This window comes from Erinaceus europaeus, chromosome 21, assembly GCF_950295315.1.
Source record: "Erinaceus europaeus chromosome 21, mEriEur2.1, whole genome shotgun sequence".
In the NCBI taxonomy this organism is placed as follows: Eukaryota; Metazoa; Chordata; class Mammalia; order Eulipotyphla; family Erinaceidae; genus Erinaceus; species Erinaceus europaeus.
This window is the reverse complement of record NC_080182.1, coordinates 36706742-36723988: the sequence shown is the minus strand read 5'-3', so window position 1 is coordinate 36723988 and position 17247 is coordinate 36706742. Positions and strand designations below refer to the sequence as shown.

The 17247-nt window shown below is 47.9% G+C and overlaps 1 protein-coding gene and 1 long non-coding RNA gene across 2 annotated transcripts in view; one reads left to right on the top strand and one right to left on the bottom strand.

Moving 5' to 3' along the window:
• GALNT15 (polypeptide N-acetylgalactosaminyltransferase 15) overlaps window positions 1-9328 on the bottom strand; it is a 39351-nt gene extending 30023 nt beyond the window's left edge. The window contains exon 1 of the mRNA XM_007529769.3: window positions 8253-9328. Within this exon, the coding sequence (XP_007529831.1) occupies window positions 8253-8812 (560 nt within the window). The 5' untranslated portion in view covers window positions 8813-9328. The remainder of the gene's footprint in view (window positions 1-8252) is intronic.
• Window positions 9329-9491: 163 nt separating this feature from the next.
• Window positions 9492-16630, top strand: LOC132535315 (uncharacterized). Its single transcript, XR_009547111.1, has 3 exons — window positions 9492-10340; window positions 13711-14062; window positions 16446-16630. It is a non-coding gene; the product is annotated as an uncharacterized LOC132535315 (long non-coding RNA).
• The last annotated feature ends 617 nt before the right edge of the window (window positions 16631-17247 follow it).

The following is a 17247-nucleotide window of genomic DNA, read 5'->3' as shown; positions in this document are numbered from 1 at the left end:
AGACCACAGAAGGGCAACAGGGGACAGGTGATGGTGTGTGCCGTTGATTGCACACCTTACTTTGTGTAAGGACTTGCTGTTTTTTTTTTTTTAATATTTATTTAATTTATTTATTCCCTTTTGTTGCCCTTGTTGTTTTATTGTTGTAGTTATTATTGTTGTTGTCGTTGTTGGATAGGACAGAGAGAAATGGAGAGAGGAGGGGAAGACAGAGAGGAGGAGAGAAAGATAGACACCTGCAGACCTGCTTCACCGCTTGTGAAGCGACTCCCCTGCAGGTGGGGAGCCGGGGTTCGAACCGGGATCCTTATGCTGGTCCCTGTGCTTTGCACCACCTGCGCTTAACCCGCTGCACTACAGCCCGACTCCCAGGACTTGCTGTTAAAGGCCCCGACCGCCACCTGCAGTGGGGAAGCTTCACAAGCTGGGAAGCAGAGCTGCAAGCCTCTCTACCTCTCTCTCTCTCTCTCTCTTTCTCCCACCCCTCTAAATTTCTGTCTTTTCAAATAAAAGGGAAAAGAATAAAAAAATGGCTGGATTAGTGCTGTAGACACTGAGTCCCAGTGATAACCTTGGTGACAATAAAAGAAAGAGGTGGGGGAGGAGGGTGGGAGGGAGAGGGGAAGAAGAGATAGATGGAGGGGGGGAGAGAAAGGGCAAGAAACCAAAAGATGAGGATGTGTAGAAGTGCTTCTCAGATGTTAGTGTCTCCACCCTTGCAGGTCCGGTTCTGGAGGTCTGGGGATGGGCAAGATTCTGCATTTCCTGTGAGCTCCCAGTGGAATTACCACGTAGGTTCCTGTGCCCCAGGGGGAGCAGCAGGTCGTGGTTGACAGTGGTGAGACATTGGCAGGCCCTTCGTAATGAGGTCACTGGAGCAGGTGCTGCTGGGAGACATGAGCCGCTCAGGTCAGGATGTCAGGATGGCCCAGCCACAGAAGCTGCAGTGCTGTGAGACCCCTTGGTGTCTCTCACGACCTCTCCTGGTCACCCCTCTCCTTACCCCCATGCAGTCTTGCAGGTACCCCATTCCCTGAAGTGACATGAGCACAGCATCTTGCTCCTTTTTACTGAAAAAATGTCTGGCCAGTGGTGCCTGGGCTGGATGTGCGTTAGAGCTGCCCGAGTGTTGGTGCTGACTGGAAAACGCGGGGCGGGTCTGTCCTGGGTGGAGGCTGATCAAACGCTCTGAGCCCCTGCCAGGTCTGAGCACTATTGGCCTCAGCAGCTTTTCCTCCACTTGAAGGTCTGAGCACTATTGGCCTCAGCAGCTTTTCCTCCACTTGAACTTGAATCACCTGGGAGCTGGTTAATGTGGAGCCCTCTTCCCCGGGCTTGAGTGGAGCTGAGAACTTACATTTCTGATGCCACAGATCTGAGTGACACTGAGCGAAGTCATTATCCAGCTTCTAGAGAAATTTAGCAAGGCCAGGTGCATTGAACCTTGCCCCCAGCAAAAAACAAGATCTTAGTGCACTGACTAACACGAGGACGTTGATTTAGGGGAGGTAGTGAAACCCAGTCAAAAGGATCAGGCTGGTGTGTGTGTGTGTGTGTGTGTGTGTGTGTGTGTGTGTGTGTGTGTGTGTTTTGGGGTGGAGAGAGACTTGAGATACATAAATTGGATTGGACTTAACTCCAGAAATTAAGGGTTTAAAATAAAAATTGGAAAACAAACAAACAAAAAAAACTCTATTGGAGACTCCAACATCCCCACTCCATTCCTGCATATCTTGTCTCTTCAAATTAATAAACAATAGTCCTTGGGAACCAGGCAGTGGCGCACCTGGTTAGACGCTCACATTACAGTGCCCAAGGACACAGGTTCAAGTCCCTGGTCCCCACCTGCAGGGCGAAAGCTTCACAAGTGGTGAAGCAAGGCTGCAGATGTCTGTCTCTCTCTATCTCTCCCTCCTCTCTCAATTTCTCTCTGTCTCTATCTAATAATAAATAAAGTAAATTACAAAAATAATAGTTCTCCACTTTTAGATTTTTTTGAGGAATGCTCAACAGAATCCCCTAACTACCAACTGCCTTCTCTTAAGAGACCTTAAAAAAAAAAAAACTAATAGTGTAAGTTAAAGAAAAAGCCTCTGAAGTGTAAATCTTATTTTTATTTTTATATAATGACTTTATTATTAGTGGTTTACAGAGTTGTAAGATTTCAGGGGCCTAGCTGCACACACACATACATGTGACCCAAATGCATACCGTTCACTGCACACAGCGCCAGAGTTCCCATGTCCCAGCGCCTCCGCCCTCTGCTGGCCCTCACAGTCCTCACAAAGTCCAAGGGACCATTTGCTGTGTATTTCTTTTGCCAGTGTGTACACGTTAGTTCTCATATTCCACACATGAGCAAAATGAAATCATCTGGCCGTTATCTTTTTACCTCTCTACTTATCTCACTAAGCACAACCACCTCCCGTCCCATCTACTTTGTTCCAAATGACACAATATCATTTTGTATTAAACGCAGAGTAGTATTTCATTAAATATGTATCCAACTAAAGACCTTGGTCCTCTCCTACTCACCTCTGTATCCAGCTCCTGTTTACACACACACACACACACACACACACACACACACACACACACACCTCCCTTTCTATCTATAGAAAGACTCTTTAGAGGGAGAGAGGTTGATCTGAGTAATAAGATTCCCGAGTCCTTAGGAACCCACGATGTGTTCAAAGGGCAACTGAACAAGCATCCTTTCTTCACGCAAAGACTGACGTGACATATGTGGCTCTCCGTGGCACTGGGCAGGGGGCCCGTGCTCCACTTCATAATTAACTGTTCCTGCCATGGCCGCACTGGACTCTATGCTGACTGCTTGGTACTGGTGAGCGCCCTTGGTGACCTGGTGGACCAGACCCCAGGACCATTGCTCTTACTGACTGTGTGGCAGGCTGTGGGCTGAGAGCTGGGTCCCTGCCCAGCTACTTCTGGTTGCTGTTTGCTCTCAACTCACCCCTACCACTAGGTGCACCCCCCTCTCAGTCATCTCTTCTCTTGTAGCCCAAGTGGGGCAAGGAGCAGGCAGGGAGTCCTCTCGGTGACTCATGCCTGGGGTGGCCTGCTTTAGCTTTGGGATTGCAGTGCCACCTTCTCCTTGACAACAAAGCCACTGCTAGAGTGGTCTCTGGGACTCCTGCCTGTCTCTCCTTGTGATGTCAGCCCCTGCCGGGCTAGCCTGAGGGTGTTTCTTCCCTGGCAAGTGCTCTCCAGGTTGGAGAGAATTCCACCGGAGCCAACCTAGGCTGCTGCTTACTCAGCAACTCGGGAGAGGAACCAGGAACTCTCGTGGCTGAGCGGGAACACAATGCCATGCTGGCTTTATTGGTCTGCATTTATATCTTCTTCTTTTTTTTTTTTTTTCCTCCTTCAGGGTTATTTCTGGGCTCGGTGCCTGCACCATGAATCCAACGCTCCTGGAGGCCATTTTTTTCCCTCTTTTGTTGCCCTTGTTGTAGTTTCGTTGTGGTTATTATTATTGCCCTTGTTGACGCAATTCATTGTTGGATAGGACAGAGAGAAATGGAGAGAGGAGGGGAAGACAGAGAAGGGGAGAGAAAGATAGACACCTGCAGACCTGCTTCACCGCCTGTGAAGCGACTCCCCTGCAGGTGGGGAGCCAGGGGCTCGAACCGGGATCCTTACGCCCGTCCCTGCGCTTTGCGCCACATGGCTTAACCCACTGCACCACACCGCCCGACCCCCCATTTATATCTTCTGAAGTGGAAGTGGTGGGTCGGAAAAAGATATATGTAGGAGAGTGGGTGGAGAGAAGGGGAAGAGCGGGAACATGGTGAGCTTCCATCTAACCAGTGGGGATTAAACCAGTGCCCTGCAGGCAGGGCGGGTCTCAGGCAAAACAGTGATTATGTAAATAGACCACAGCATCAGGCAATGGAGCAGGGGGGAGCTGGCGTAATGCCCAACAAACCCCCTGCCACCACCAACTGGTGCCTTGTGACACAGCCTTCCAATAGGACTTTGGGATGTGAGCAGCATACGGCTGAGGCAGACCATGAGAACGTAATTAGCATACGGCTGGCTTACATAAACCCAGTTAATTAATTTCCAGTAGGCCGGAAGTCTACCCCCCCCAGCTCCTTCTCTTCCTGCACTCTCCATGCTGGCTCAGCCCCCGCCCCCCAGGGTCTGCCATGGCTGCTCCTCCCAGGACATGTATAAATGTAGTTGAAGTCTGGTAATTAACTTTTGGATTCTCGGGTCTGGCCTAGTCTTACCCCTGCAGATAATTGCCTGTTTTTCTGTACCTAAAATATACCAGTCCAAACTGCTGTACCAAGATGTAATAAACCTTGATTGTTTTTTGTTTTTTTATTCCCTTTTGTTGCCCTTGTTGTTTTATTGTTGTAGTTATTATTGTTGTTGGTATTGATGTCATCGTTGTTGGATAGGACAGAGAGAAATGGAGAGAGGAGGGGGAGACAGAGAGAGGGAAAGATAGACCCCTGCAGACCTGCTTCACCGCCTGTGAAGCGACTCCCCTGCAGGTGGGGAACCAGGGGCTCGAACCGGGATCCTTATGCCGGTCCTTGAGCTTTAGCGCCACCTGTGCTTTACCCGCTGCGTTACCGCCCGACTCCCAAACTTGATTGTTTTAAACCCGCTCCAAGCAGGCATGCCCTCTGTGAAGTCTTTGTTTTTTTAATTACAGTAGTGCCTCACTGCCCTGGATGCAACTAGAACCTTGGGGAAGCCTGGGCATTACCTTATACTGACTAATAAAAATCCCTAAAAGTAGGATCTGGGTAATTTTAAAAAGACATTCTAGATAGCACTAATATGCGGACCATTTCTCTCTTTCTTTTTTCTTTCCTTCTTTCTTTCTTTCTTTCTTTCTTTCTTTCTTTCTTTCTTTCTTATTCTCTCTTTCTTTCCCTCTCTCCCTCTCTTTCTTTCTTTCTCTCTCTTTCTCCCCCCCCCCCATCTCTTTCTTTCTTATCTTTATTGCCACCAGAATTACTGCTGAGGCTTGGTGCCTGCATGACAAGTCCACTGCTCCTGGCAGCCCCCCCCCCTTTACACTTTTTATTTGATAGGACAGAAAGACACTGAAAGACGAAAAGGAGCTAGGAAAAGAGACAACTGCAGGCACTGCTTCACCCCTGAAACATCCCCTCTGCAGGTGGGGACCATGGACTTGAACCTGGATCCTTGCTCACAGTAATCTGTGTGCTCAGCTGGATGTGCCAATGTCTGGCTTCTGTGATTATTTTTAAAATGTTTATTGAGAGAGAGAGAGAGAATATGCAACTCTAGCATTTATGATGCCCAATACTGAACTTGGCATTTCACGCATGCAAGTCCTGTCCTCTACTTCCTGAGCTTCCTCCCTGGCCAAGCGTGTGATGACTTCACAGCCCCCAGAGGTAGAAAATGATGCTTCTGTCAGTGAAAGGCTAGTGAAGGGCATCCACTGCTGCTCCTTATTTGTCGTCTTTCCAAGTCACTCCTGGGCCCTGTGCTCAGGGTATAAGGGCAACTTCTGTTTGCACTTGGATACTGCGGTCTGGGAGTGGGCATTCTCCAACACTTTTTATCTAATTTACTCCAAGACCCAAAGCAAGGATACGACCGCCATCTCCATTGCACAGGTAAGGAAACAGGTTCAGAGAGGTCCAGCAATTTAGGCTTTGGGGGCATCTGTAGTGTTCCAGACTCTTCCAGACCTAAGCTCCTTTGATCATCCCAGCATCTAGCAAACAAAGGTCATTGTTTCTTGGCGATCAAAGAGGCTACTGAGTGGGAAAGAGTTTTGTAATCCTAGGATAGTGTTCAGTTTTACTTTTTGTTTTTGGTCTTGCATGATTGCAAATTTTTCGGCCATGCTCCCTGACCTACAGCAGGGACCTTAATAGAACTCAGAAAGGCCTGTGGCTTGGAAGGTGATGGAGAGGTGGGATGAGGAGACACCAGGCTGAACTGGGGTTTGGGTGCAGAAATTAGGGCCCGTTGTGACGTCTGGGTCAGGAGACATGCTGGGTCTGCAGAAGGCTGCGGTGAGCCGGGAGCATAGCTGCTTAGTGGAGGGGTCAGGGTCTCCCCTGCCCTGGAAGGAAAGCAGCAGGGCAGGGCAGTACATAGTCCTGCTGTTCTCCTGTGGTTTGACCCTGAGGCTTAAAGTGGTGGGGGGAGGAGGGTTCTGTTACCTGGAGGAGAGGGTGGGGCTCCTTTCTCACTTTGTAGAGAATTCTTTGTGTATCTTGGAGAAGGGGAGGAGGGACGGGAACCAAGGCTAGAGGCTCAAGCCGCGGGGACTCGCTGGCGCCAGCAGAGGGCGCCACATACCTCCGGACAGAGCAGGGTCCGGCATGTGAGACCAGTCAGGCCTGAGCGGGGAGTCTGAGACTGACCAGTTTTCTAGTGGTCAAGATAGTCCAGGGCCGGGTGAGACAGGCTCTAAAGTGGTGCAGTCACACGCATGCAAACATTGCCGGCTGCACATACTCCTGCTTGCACCACACACTCACATACATGCACTGCACACACAGGCATGACATACAGAGCGCATGTCTAATACGTGTGTGACATGCATGTACCACATACACACACACAAGCTGAGGACATCACAACACAGACAAGCACAACACATACACATGTCACAGTCACACATGAACCCCACACACGTGCCTCACACCAGAGCACAGCACACTTGCACACCCGACCACCTACACAAGAGTCATAACACACACGGGACACGCGTGTGGCCTGCTCGTGACACACGCAGGCAGGCCGTGCTCAGGCCACATAGCACACAGTCACAGCGCCACCTACACACATGTGCCACAGAGCCACAGGCAAGGCAAACCGTACACCAACACCTGTGTGCACACTACACGCCACATGGCACATACAACATGCACAGTCCACATAAGAACCTCCACATGACTGTGCAGATCAATGGGTGACCGCAAACATGTCCACAACACAAGGTGCACACACAGGCACCGTGTGTTACACTCTCCACATCTGTCACATGTGACTTAGTGCGGACACACGCACACTGGACCTACAGACACACATGGTGGCCGGCACAGGGTGGACACAGAGAGACAGACACACACACCTCTGGCAACCAGAGAGCTGTTGGTAGAGGTGGTGTTTCTTTCAGGTAAAATGAGCAAATTCATCCTTATGCTAAGACAGTAAGAAAACTACATATCAGGAGATTCTGCATACTTGATTCAGTCATTCGCAAGTCTTTCTTCACTGTGTGTGGGGCCACCCAGGAAAGAGGCGGCAGGTGAACGGTGCCTGGATGGCCTTGTCACTGTGATTGTAATTTGTGCTGTGAATTAAAACGCTGGGGAACACCAGACAGCTATGGGAGGGCCTGGCTGTGTCTGGGAGTTTCCTGAAAAGCACGTTTAAAGCCAAGGCCTGGAGTTGGAGCAGCAGGGCTGGAGTGAGGGCGAGGGGAGCCAGGCCCCCAGGCTCACCATCTAAGAAGGTGACTCTCATGCACTGGTCCGTGTTCGGACGGGGGAGGCAGGCAGGGGTGCAGCTGGGGAACCCAGCACCTCCCTGGGCACAGGCTGCATGTTGCCACATTTCCCAGCTGGCTTCTTAGGATGCTTCCTAGCAGGGTCAGGCAGCTTCAGCACAGTGTTCTGAGCCTGGACACAGGCACGGTTTCCTTACTGAGTCTGAGCTGGGTGGCACAGAGCAGCAGTTCCGGCAGAGTGGACTGTCTAGCCTGCCATCAATGGGGGAGTCACTTGGTTTCTCTGTGCTTTATCATGACCCTGTAGCTGCATTATTATTGTTATTATTATCGTTACTATTTTAAATTTAAAAAAATGAAAGCAGATGCTAAAGCAAGCATTACATCACAATGCCCTGGAGTTCAGGTGTGAGAACTCCAAGAGTCTTGGAGAACATCTGCTCCAACCCTATCTGCATTATGATGAAACATAGTGGACAATCTAATACCAGAAGCATTAGAACCCGGGACTAGGATTGGGGGGGGGGAGGAGGCCCAGGACGTCCCTCTTGTGTCTCTATGGCAGTTTCTGCATCTGGAGGCTGGGAACCTGGACTGCACCTGGGGGTTCCTGTCTCCAGGGCTCCGGGGTGAGTCAGAGACCCCATGCCAGGAGCCACACTGGTTCAGGAAGTACAGCAGCGTGGAGAGTCAGAAAGTTGGGTTCCCAGTCTACCAATGGCACCCCAATACCCAGGGAGCAGGGGTGGGGTGCAGATGGGGGGCTACTCACAGCGGGTGCCGCATCTCTGGCAGTGCCCTCTGCAGGGGGATGCGGGCGCTGAGCGCCTCCTGCAGGCTGATTGGGGTCAGCTTGTCTTCTGCATTCACTCCCTCCTCTTCTTCTTCTCCTTCTTCTTCCTCCTCCTCCGCTTCCTCCTCCTCAGCCCCCCAGTCCCTCTCTGGGGCCTCCTCGTCCTGCCTCCGGCCAGGCTGCTTGATGAGACGGTAGTGCCCTCGCCTCCTGGCCTGGCTCTGGTTCCTCCTGGCCCTGGGGGAGGCCACAACCACTAGCAGCTGGTCCTCCTGCAGCGAGATGAAGGGCGGCAGGCCGTCCAGGGGGGCGTCATCCTGACCCTCATCCTCGGCCTCCAGCACCCACCCCTGGGAGTCTCCGAAGTCCAGGCTGTCGCCGGCTTCGGGGTGGTGCTGGGTGGCATGGGCTGTGGCGGGCTGGCGCAAGGGGCGTGGGCTGGGGTGTCGCATGGCCGCCAGCAGCAGCAGTAGGCCTCCCAGCATGGGGAAGAGCAGCAGCAGCTGCTGCCTGCAGGGGCAGCGCTTCCTCAGCAGCATGTTCTGGGAACCTGCTCCGTGCAACAGGTCATGCTCGGTGCGCCTTCTCCTCCCGGGCCAAGTGCCCTCCAGCTTGCAGCAGAACCTGGCTTCCTGGGGCCGCCCGGAGGCAGTTCTTTGTACCGTTGCTTAACCTGCTTCTTCCTCCCCCATCTGACATTTGCCCAACTGTGTGTGCAAGAACAGCTTCTTCTTACACCCAGAAAGCTGCCCCACCGGAGTCCCCCCTGAAGTCCCCTCTGAGTGGACTTCTCTCCTGGCCTTCGGGATTTCAACCTGCCCCGCTGGCTCTTGTTTACCACCTTTTTCTCCGTGGGAAACAAGGAGCAGTTGCATTCTGCTCAGGTGTCCAGCTCCCCGTGCACCCCCATCCCCCTGCCAGGCAGTGCCTCCGGGGGGGAGCCGGTGGGTCCTCAGCCCAGCAGAGCTGAGTGCCGTCCTCCTCTGGATGCTCCAAGTCAGGTCGGATCAACAGATGTGCAGCCGGCAGGCAGTGAGTGCCTGTTTCCTCTAACACATGGCTCTGAGCTCAGCCTGGAGCCCTCTGCCAGACACCAGCGGAGCCAAGAGCAGCCTTGCTCCTGGTCCTAATGCCCTCACTGCTCCCAGGCTTTGCACAACCCCACGGAGCGCAGCTCCAGGGAGAGATATAAACAACACCAGTACCAAGACCAGATCCAAACGGGAACCACAGGGAGCAGCTGTGGGGATGGGTGCACAGGAGGGCCTCGCCCCTCCCAGAGGGGGCAGGTGTGCTCCCTCCTGACTCCAGATTCTCCGTCTGTTGGCTCTTAAGCACCCGCACAAGTCACCCCTGAGACCAGGCTGGCCCTCTCTCCCTTCCCCAGCATGCTGCCTGTGACCGGAAGCCCTCCCGCAAGAATATCTGAAAGCCTACTGTGTGCTGGCCGATGCGGGATGTCTAACGTGAAGCGGCACATTTCTCAGTTGTACAACTTCTCTCATCCAAACCAACAAATGTTAATGAGCACCTACTATGTGCCTGAAACATTCTGTGGACTGGGAATACAAGCAAACAAAAACAATAACAAGCAAGCAAACAAAAAATAATGCCTTGTGGAACTTACCATCTACAGGGAAGTAGATCATTCACTGTGACATCCAGGGGCTCAGCTGGTCAGAAGGGCCATGGAGGCAAAATTAAGCAGGACAGGGGGTGGGGTGGGAGTGGGAGGAGGGGATGTGGTGCCTGTGCTGCTGGTTGATGGTTGGCACTGCATGGCTGGGGTAAGGGCAGGGTGCTTCACAGAAAAGGTGGCCTTTGCTTGGGCGGGAAGACCAGGCTGGTGACCGGGTATGTCTGTTTGAGGAACAGCAGAGTCTGTGGCTGGAACAAAGACATCGTGGAATGTGAGGGCTAAGAGGGGCCTGAGTTCAGATCATTTTGGACCTTGGAGGCCATTGTGGGGATCTCAGTGTCCCCTCTGAGTGATAGGGGAGTCTGTGGAGGGCTGTGGAGAGGTGTGACTGGGGAGCCATGGAGGGGAGAGACACCATCAACCATGAGGTGAGTTGCTCTGTGACAGACAAGGGAATTGATAAGGGCTGGCTAAAGAAATCACAGAACTCTCTCTCTCTCTCTTTCTTTCTCTCTCTCTCCATGGAATACCACTCTATAATAAAAAAAGATGATTTTGTGCCCTTTGGGGAAAAATGGATGGAACTGGAGGTGATATACTCAGTAAAATAAAGGGATGAAGATAACCGATACACACAAACTTGCAAAAAAAATGGAAAGAAAGAAAGACAAAAATAGTTTCTAAGACTTTGTGAGAACCATGGTGGTTATCACTGGGAGGAGGGGGTAGCACACAGAACTTTGGTGATGGGTGTGGTGTGGAACTGCATGCAGTAATCACCAAATCTTAACCACCCACTACTTATCGTAAATAAGTAAATAAATAGGAGAAAAGTTAGAGGAGGGGGCAAAAGCAGGAGCAGAGAGACCAGCAAAGTCATTGCTCAGTATGGAGTAAGGAGGGAGCTGATGACACTTGGCTCTGACTCCCACTAAGCTGTGAGGAAAAATCATTCTAACCAACTGCAGAATGTTCACTACACACTTAAAGGAGGAGGAGCATCTACTCAAAGGTGTTGATGTAAGTGATGCCCCATCTCCAAACATCCTGGGACCCAGGTGCCCCCACAAGTCCCTAGAATTCTCAAAGTCTTCCAGACTAGAAGAAGAATCCACTGAAACCTTCTCCATCCTCATCTCTGTGCAATTCTACTGCATCTCCAGCTTCACAGGGGTGTGATTCTGAGGCTCTTAGATTCAAAGGAGGTCTCGAAACTTTACATCAGGCTCAACCTGATGCTGTTGACTGGCTACGGAAGAAGGGCAAACGCTAGAAGAAGAAGCTGGTCTCAAACTGGTCCTCTCCCCAGTGCCCAGGTGTTCTCATGCATTATCAGTCTACAAGTCTGTCTTCCAGTTTCTGCAGCTGGAATTTTCTTCTCCATGTTTCTTGTTCATAAACAAAGCCAAGGCAGCCATGAAACCCAATGAAAAAAATCCTTTTCATCTCCCCCACTCCTCTCAACATGGATAGAGTTTCCCTGAGGGAAGCCTCTTCTAGGGCTGACTGTCCAGAGCTTGAGGGCTACCCTGGCTCTGTCCAGGGGTTGTTGGGCATAACAGGATCTAGATGCAGTTACATGGCCAGTACATGCTCCTTATTGGGTTCTCTCCTCCTCCTCTCATGTTACTGGTGTCACTGTGTCTCCTCAAATTATGCTGATTGAAACCCTACTCTCTAGTGCCTGTGAATGTGGCCTTACTCGGCAATAAGGTCTTTGCAGATACAGGAGTATTAGGGTGGGTCTTCATCCATATCACTGATGTTTTTTTATAAGAAGAGGAGTGAAATGGATATGGGGTGAAACATCTATAAGCCCAGGGATGTCAATAATTACCAGCAAACCACCAGAAGCACTGCATGACCAGGGAAGAGAGTCAGTGGGTAGGACACAGGACTTTCATGCAGACCCTGGGTTTGTTCTCCAGCACTCTATATGCCCGAGTGAGGCTCTGCTCTCTCTGAAAACTATTTTTCAAAAATTAAATTCAACAGTGCAGGCAAATTCACAAATACAGACTCCATGGAGACCAACTCCACCCCAGTGTTATCAAGGAGACTTCAAGGAAAGATAGCATCAGAGAAGTGCTTTCTCCTTCAGGCAAGTCAGGGGACAACTAACAACCTGCAAAGAAATACAAAGCAATGATTTTCAGGTACTGGCTGTAGGTAACGCAGGAGCCCCGCAACAAGGGAAGCAGATGATGCTGATACTCTCATTTCCCCAGTGTATGGCCTAGAGACGGTTTCCAGGCTGCAGAGTGGGATGGAACCCAGGGGGACCTGAGGGAGCTCTGAGTTGAGCACACAGAGCCTAGAGACTGTGGGAGCCATGGCGACTAGACTTTTCAAGGCAGACTACTGGGGGGATGAGAGTGGGGCACATAGTTCCCAAGATTCCCAAGGATCTCCTTCAGATATGTTCTGAACGTGAGGAAACCATGCAAGGCCAGGGAAGGAGGACTAATGGAGGAGAGGGAAGAATCCTCAGCACTCACACGGGGTTGGGAGTAGCTAGAGTCCCCACTTGCCAGAGTGGGGGGAAAAATCTCCTAATTCCTGGGACATCAGTCGAATACTGAGAAGTGGAGAATACTGGCCCTCCCTCAGAGGCAACTCAAAGGATTTGGCAATTTCCAAATAAGTAAACTACTGTCCCTCCAAAAGCTCAACAATATGTGTAGAAATACAAAAATAACAACATCACACAAGATGAAATTCACGTCAGACATCAAATTAAAAATCACTAGGTATGGAAGGAACCAGTAAAAGGTAACCTATAAAGAAAAGAAAAAATGACTAGAAGCAGATCAATGATTAACTCCGACAGTAGTAAACAAGGACATGGAAACTATGATTCTAACTATCTATATATTGCCCACACATTAGGGAAAGTAGAGGAAACAGTCACCATGTTAAGAAGAGACATAGAAGACATAAAAAATGATCCAAATATAAAGCTAAAATTAGAATAGCTAAGATGAGGGGGCCGGGCCGTAGTGCAGCGGGTTAAGTGCACATGGCAGAAGCACAAGTACTGGCACAAGGATCCTGGTTCAAGCCCTGGCTTCCCACCTGCAGGGAGGTTGCTTCACAAGTGGTGAAGCAGGTCTGCAGGTGTCTTTCTTTATCTTCTCTCTGTCTTCCCCTCCTCTCTCCATTTCTCTTTGTCCTATCCAACAGCAGCAATAACAATAAGAACAGTAACAACAACAATGGCAACAAAATGAGGAAAATGCCCTCCAGGAGCGGTGGATTCATAGTGCAGGCACCGAGCCCAGCAATAACCCTGGAAGCAAAAAAAAAAAAAAAAAGAATAGTAAGATGAAGAATTAAAATACAATGGATAAGATTAATAACAGGTTATATATTTTGGAGGAAAAGTTGGTTAACTTGGAGACACTGGAAGCTCTACATGGAAAACAAGATTCAGAAAAGAGAAAAAGGTGTGTCTGAGATGTCACTAGAGCGTGGTTTCCAAAGGTAGGTCATTCCGGCCTGTCCCAATAGTTCCTGTGGCCCTTAGGACATACAGGAAGAGGAAGTCCGTGTGGGGCCAGGCTTCTCCACGCACTCTCAGGAAGGCGTGAGTCCCTTACCAGATGCTCACGGTGACTCCCAGCACTCCTCAGCTTTTTCCTTTCAGGTCCTAGAAGTCTGGTGGGTCACTGCCTCTACCTATTGACCTGACTCTTAAGACATTTTCTTTCCTGGAAATTAGCAGAAATAGCTATGAAGTTTTCTGTCCCTCCAATTCTTGTCCTTGTATAAACACAGGCATTTTTTTTTCGCTTTAAGGTTTGCTACTCATGGAGTGGTGGTACACCACTGGGCCACACACATTACCATGTGCAAGGAACTGAGCTGGAGCTCACACTTCCCACAAGCAGTGAAGCAGGTCTGCAGATGTTTATCTTTCTCTCCCTCTCTGTCTCCCCCTCTCCCACCCCCAATTTCTCATTGTCCTATCCTATAAAATGGAAAGAAAAGGAATAATAATAAAAAAAAGGTATGGGGGGACTGGCTGCCAGGAGCAGTGGATTTGTATTGCAGGCATCAAGTACCAGCAATAAGCCAGTTAAAAATAAAAAGGTTTGCTACTCATTAATGGAAAATGGACAGGCAATAAGAATAACACAGTGAAGACAAAGTAAGTGTTCAAAAATTAGATGAAATAGATATATATAGTTTTTTTTTTTTTTTTTTTTTTTTACCAGAGCACTGCTCAGCTCTGGCTTATGGTGATGTGGGGGACTGAACCTGAGACTTTGGAGCCTCAGGCATAAGTGTCTGTTTGCATAACCATTATGCTGTCTATCCCTTCCCTATAGATATTATTTCTAACAATAATAACTTTTAAAAACCCATAAATGAATGGGTGGGCCAGCAATTTAGTTCACTTGGATAACGCCTTTGCTTTGTCCTATGCATGATCCAGGTTTAAATCTGGTCCCTGAAGGAAGCTTTGGTGCTGTGCTAGATTTCTCTCTATCTCTGTCCTTGCTTTTCTACCTAGAAATGTCAGCCTGGAACTGTGGAGAAAGAAAGAAAAGAAAGAAAGAAAGGAAGGAAGGAAGGAAGGAAGGAAGGAAGGAAGGAAGGAAGGAAGGAGGAATAAAGGGAAAGAAAAAAAGAAGGACGTGTGTTTATATTTGACAGTACATATCTTTGAACTGCTTCTTAGACAATGTTGAGTAAATGTTGGGGTTCTGGGAGTCGGGCGATAGCGCAGCGGGTTAAGTGCAGGTGGTGCCAAGCGCAAGTACTGGTGTAAGGATCCTGGTTCAAGCCCCCGGCTCCCCACCTGCAGGGGAGTCGCTTCACAGGCGGTGAAGCAGGTCTGCAGGTGTCTGTCTTTCTCTCCCCCTCTCTGTCTTCCCCTCCTCTCTCCATTTCTCTCTGTCCTATCCAACAACAATGACATCAGTAACTATAACAATAAAACAACAAGGGCAACAAAAGGAAATAAATACATAAATAAATAAAAACTTAACAAAAAAGATTTTAAAAAAAAATGTTGGGGCTCTAAACAAATTATTAAAACTTCCATAAGATATCGTTTAATTTCTTTTAAATATGACAGATCTCAATGCTGAAGGCAATATAATAGATGTCCATGAACTTAAGTTCTCTAAAAGTTGATAATTTGTCATATTGGTATCTTACCTTTAATTTTCATATATATATATATATATATATATATATATATATATATATATTTTTTTTTTTTTTTCCCTAGCAGAACATTGTTCAGCTCTAGCTTATGGTGATATGGGGCACTGAACATGGGACCTCAGTGTCTCAGGCATGAATGTCTTCTTGTATAAATATTATGCTATTTCCCTCACCCTTTAATTGTCATTAATATTTAAAGTTATAGCAGAGTCATCTTACTAGTCTATTCCCTGCTTTACCTCTCTTGCCAGGAGATCTCTTAATGAGTTCTCTTGAAGATGGTTTTTCTTTCACAGAATTGTTACCTTTTATCATAAAGGCTTAATAATATCATTTAATTATTGAAAAGTCACACAAATGTCACTCTATCCTTTAACATTATTTTTCTACTTGCATTATGTTTAAGAGGTTTGTGTTGATATAATCCACTCATTCTAACAACTGTGTATGAAAATTTAGATTACTTCACAGTTCTTTTGTTATATTTTTTCAATGAATTTCCGTGTGTGTGTGTGCGTGTGTGTGTGTGTGTGTGTGAGTGTGTGTGTGTGTGAGAGTGTGTGTGTGAGTGTGTGTGTGTGCGTGTGTGTGAATGTGTGTGTGTGAGTGTGTGTGAGTCTGTGTGTGCATGAGTGTGTGTGAGTGTGTGTGTGTCTGTGCGTGTCTGTGTGTGAGTGTGTGTGCGTGTGTGTGTGTGTGTGAGTGTGTGTGTCTGTGCGTGTGTGAGTGTGTCTTGTGTGCATGAGTGTGTGTGAGTGTGTGTGTGTGTCTGTGTGTGAGTGTGTGTGTGAGTGTGTGTGTGTGTCTGTGTGTGTGAGTGTGTGTGTGTGAATGTGTGTGTGAGTGTGTGCTTGTGTGTGTGTGAGTGTCTGTGTGTGTGAGTGTGTGTGTGTGTGTGTATGTGTATGTGTGTGTGTGTGTGTGTGTGTGTGTGTATATGTGTGCATTTACAAAGACATTCCCAGAGCAGAATGGTGGGTTGGTTGTGGAATATGTGGACATTTATCTGAATGTCGCCAATTTACTCCTTGGATGATACTGATTCCTAAAACCACCAACAAAATGTCTTTTCCCTCATATCACCTATTAAACTAATGTGGATGTTTTAAAGTTTTTTTATTAATGTGTGTCTAGACTCTGTATCACCAGTCTATTTCTCATTCATGCACCAATATCACTTTATTTAATCACCATAGTGATTATATATATATATATATATATATATATATATATATATACACACACAGAGATTACAAGCTTATAAGCTTGTAAATGTCTCTAGATATACAGTGAAGAGAATTTCTTTCCCATTATTTACTGTTTTCTTTTCATTTCTTGCTTCACTACCCTTCTGTAAGAACTTCAGCAAAGCCTGTAAAGACCTATGAAAATCTCAGCTGGAATTTGGAATCTACTGACCGTGAATTTATAGAAGAATTTGAGGATGAGCAACATCCTTGTGTTATTGAATCTTTTCACCCAGGAGCATGTAGTATCTCTACAGATAAACTTTTATTCTTTCAATAAAGTTTATAGTTTTCTCTATGAATCTTGCAAGATTTATTCTAGGCACTTTCGAGTTTTTTATTGCTGAGATACTTGTTAGGCAAAAACTAAAAAAGTTAGTCATATTTTGTACTGGTATGATCTTGGGGAAAGAGGCATTCTTATATTTTAATAGTGTGGATATAAATTTATACAATTCTCTTGGAGCATAATTTTCAATCACTTTAAATCTTTTAATGTGCATTCCATTTTGCCAGAATTTTTACTTTCAGGAACATACACACACACAATTTTGTGTGTATGAAGATATGTATTTATTTATTTGTTTTCAAAATATTCACTTATTATTATTATTATCACCAAAGCACTGCTCAGCTCTAGTTTACGGTAGGACTGGGGATTGAACCTGAGCCTCAGGCATGAGAGTCTTTTCATAACCATTATGCTGTCTGCCCCCTGCCCTCCTATACTTAATTTTATAAGGGAATGAGAGAGCAGAGGATTGCTCAATTCTGGTTTACAGTGGTGCCTGGGATTAAATCAGGGATCTCACAGTCCCAAGCCGACTAATACTGTGCTCTAACAGACTGAGCTATTTATGTGAGGCTATTTAAAGGAACATCAGAGGGGGCCGGGTGGTGGCGCACCTGGTTG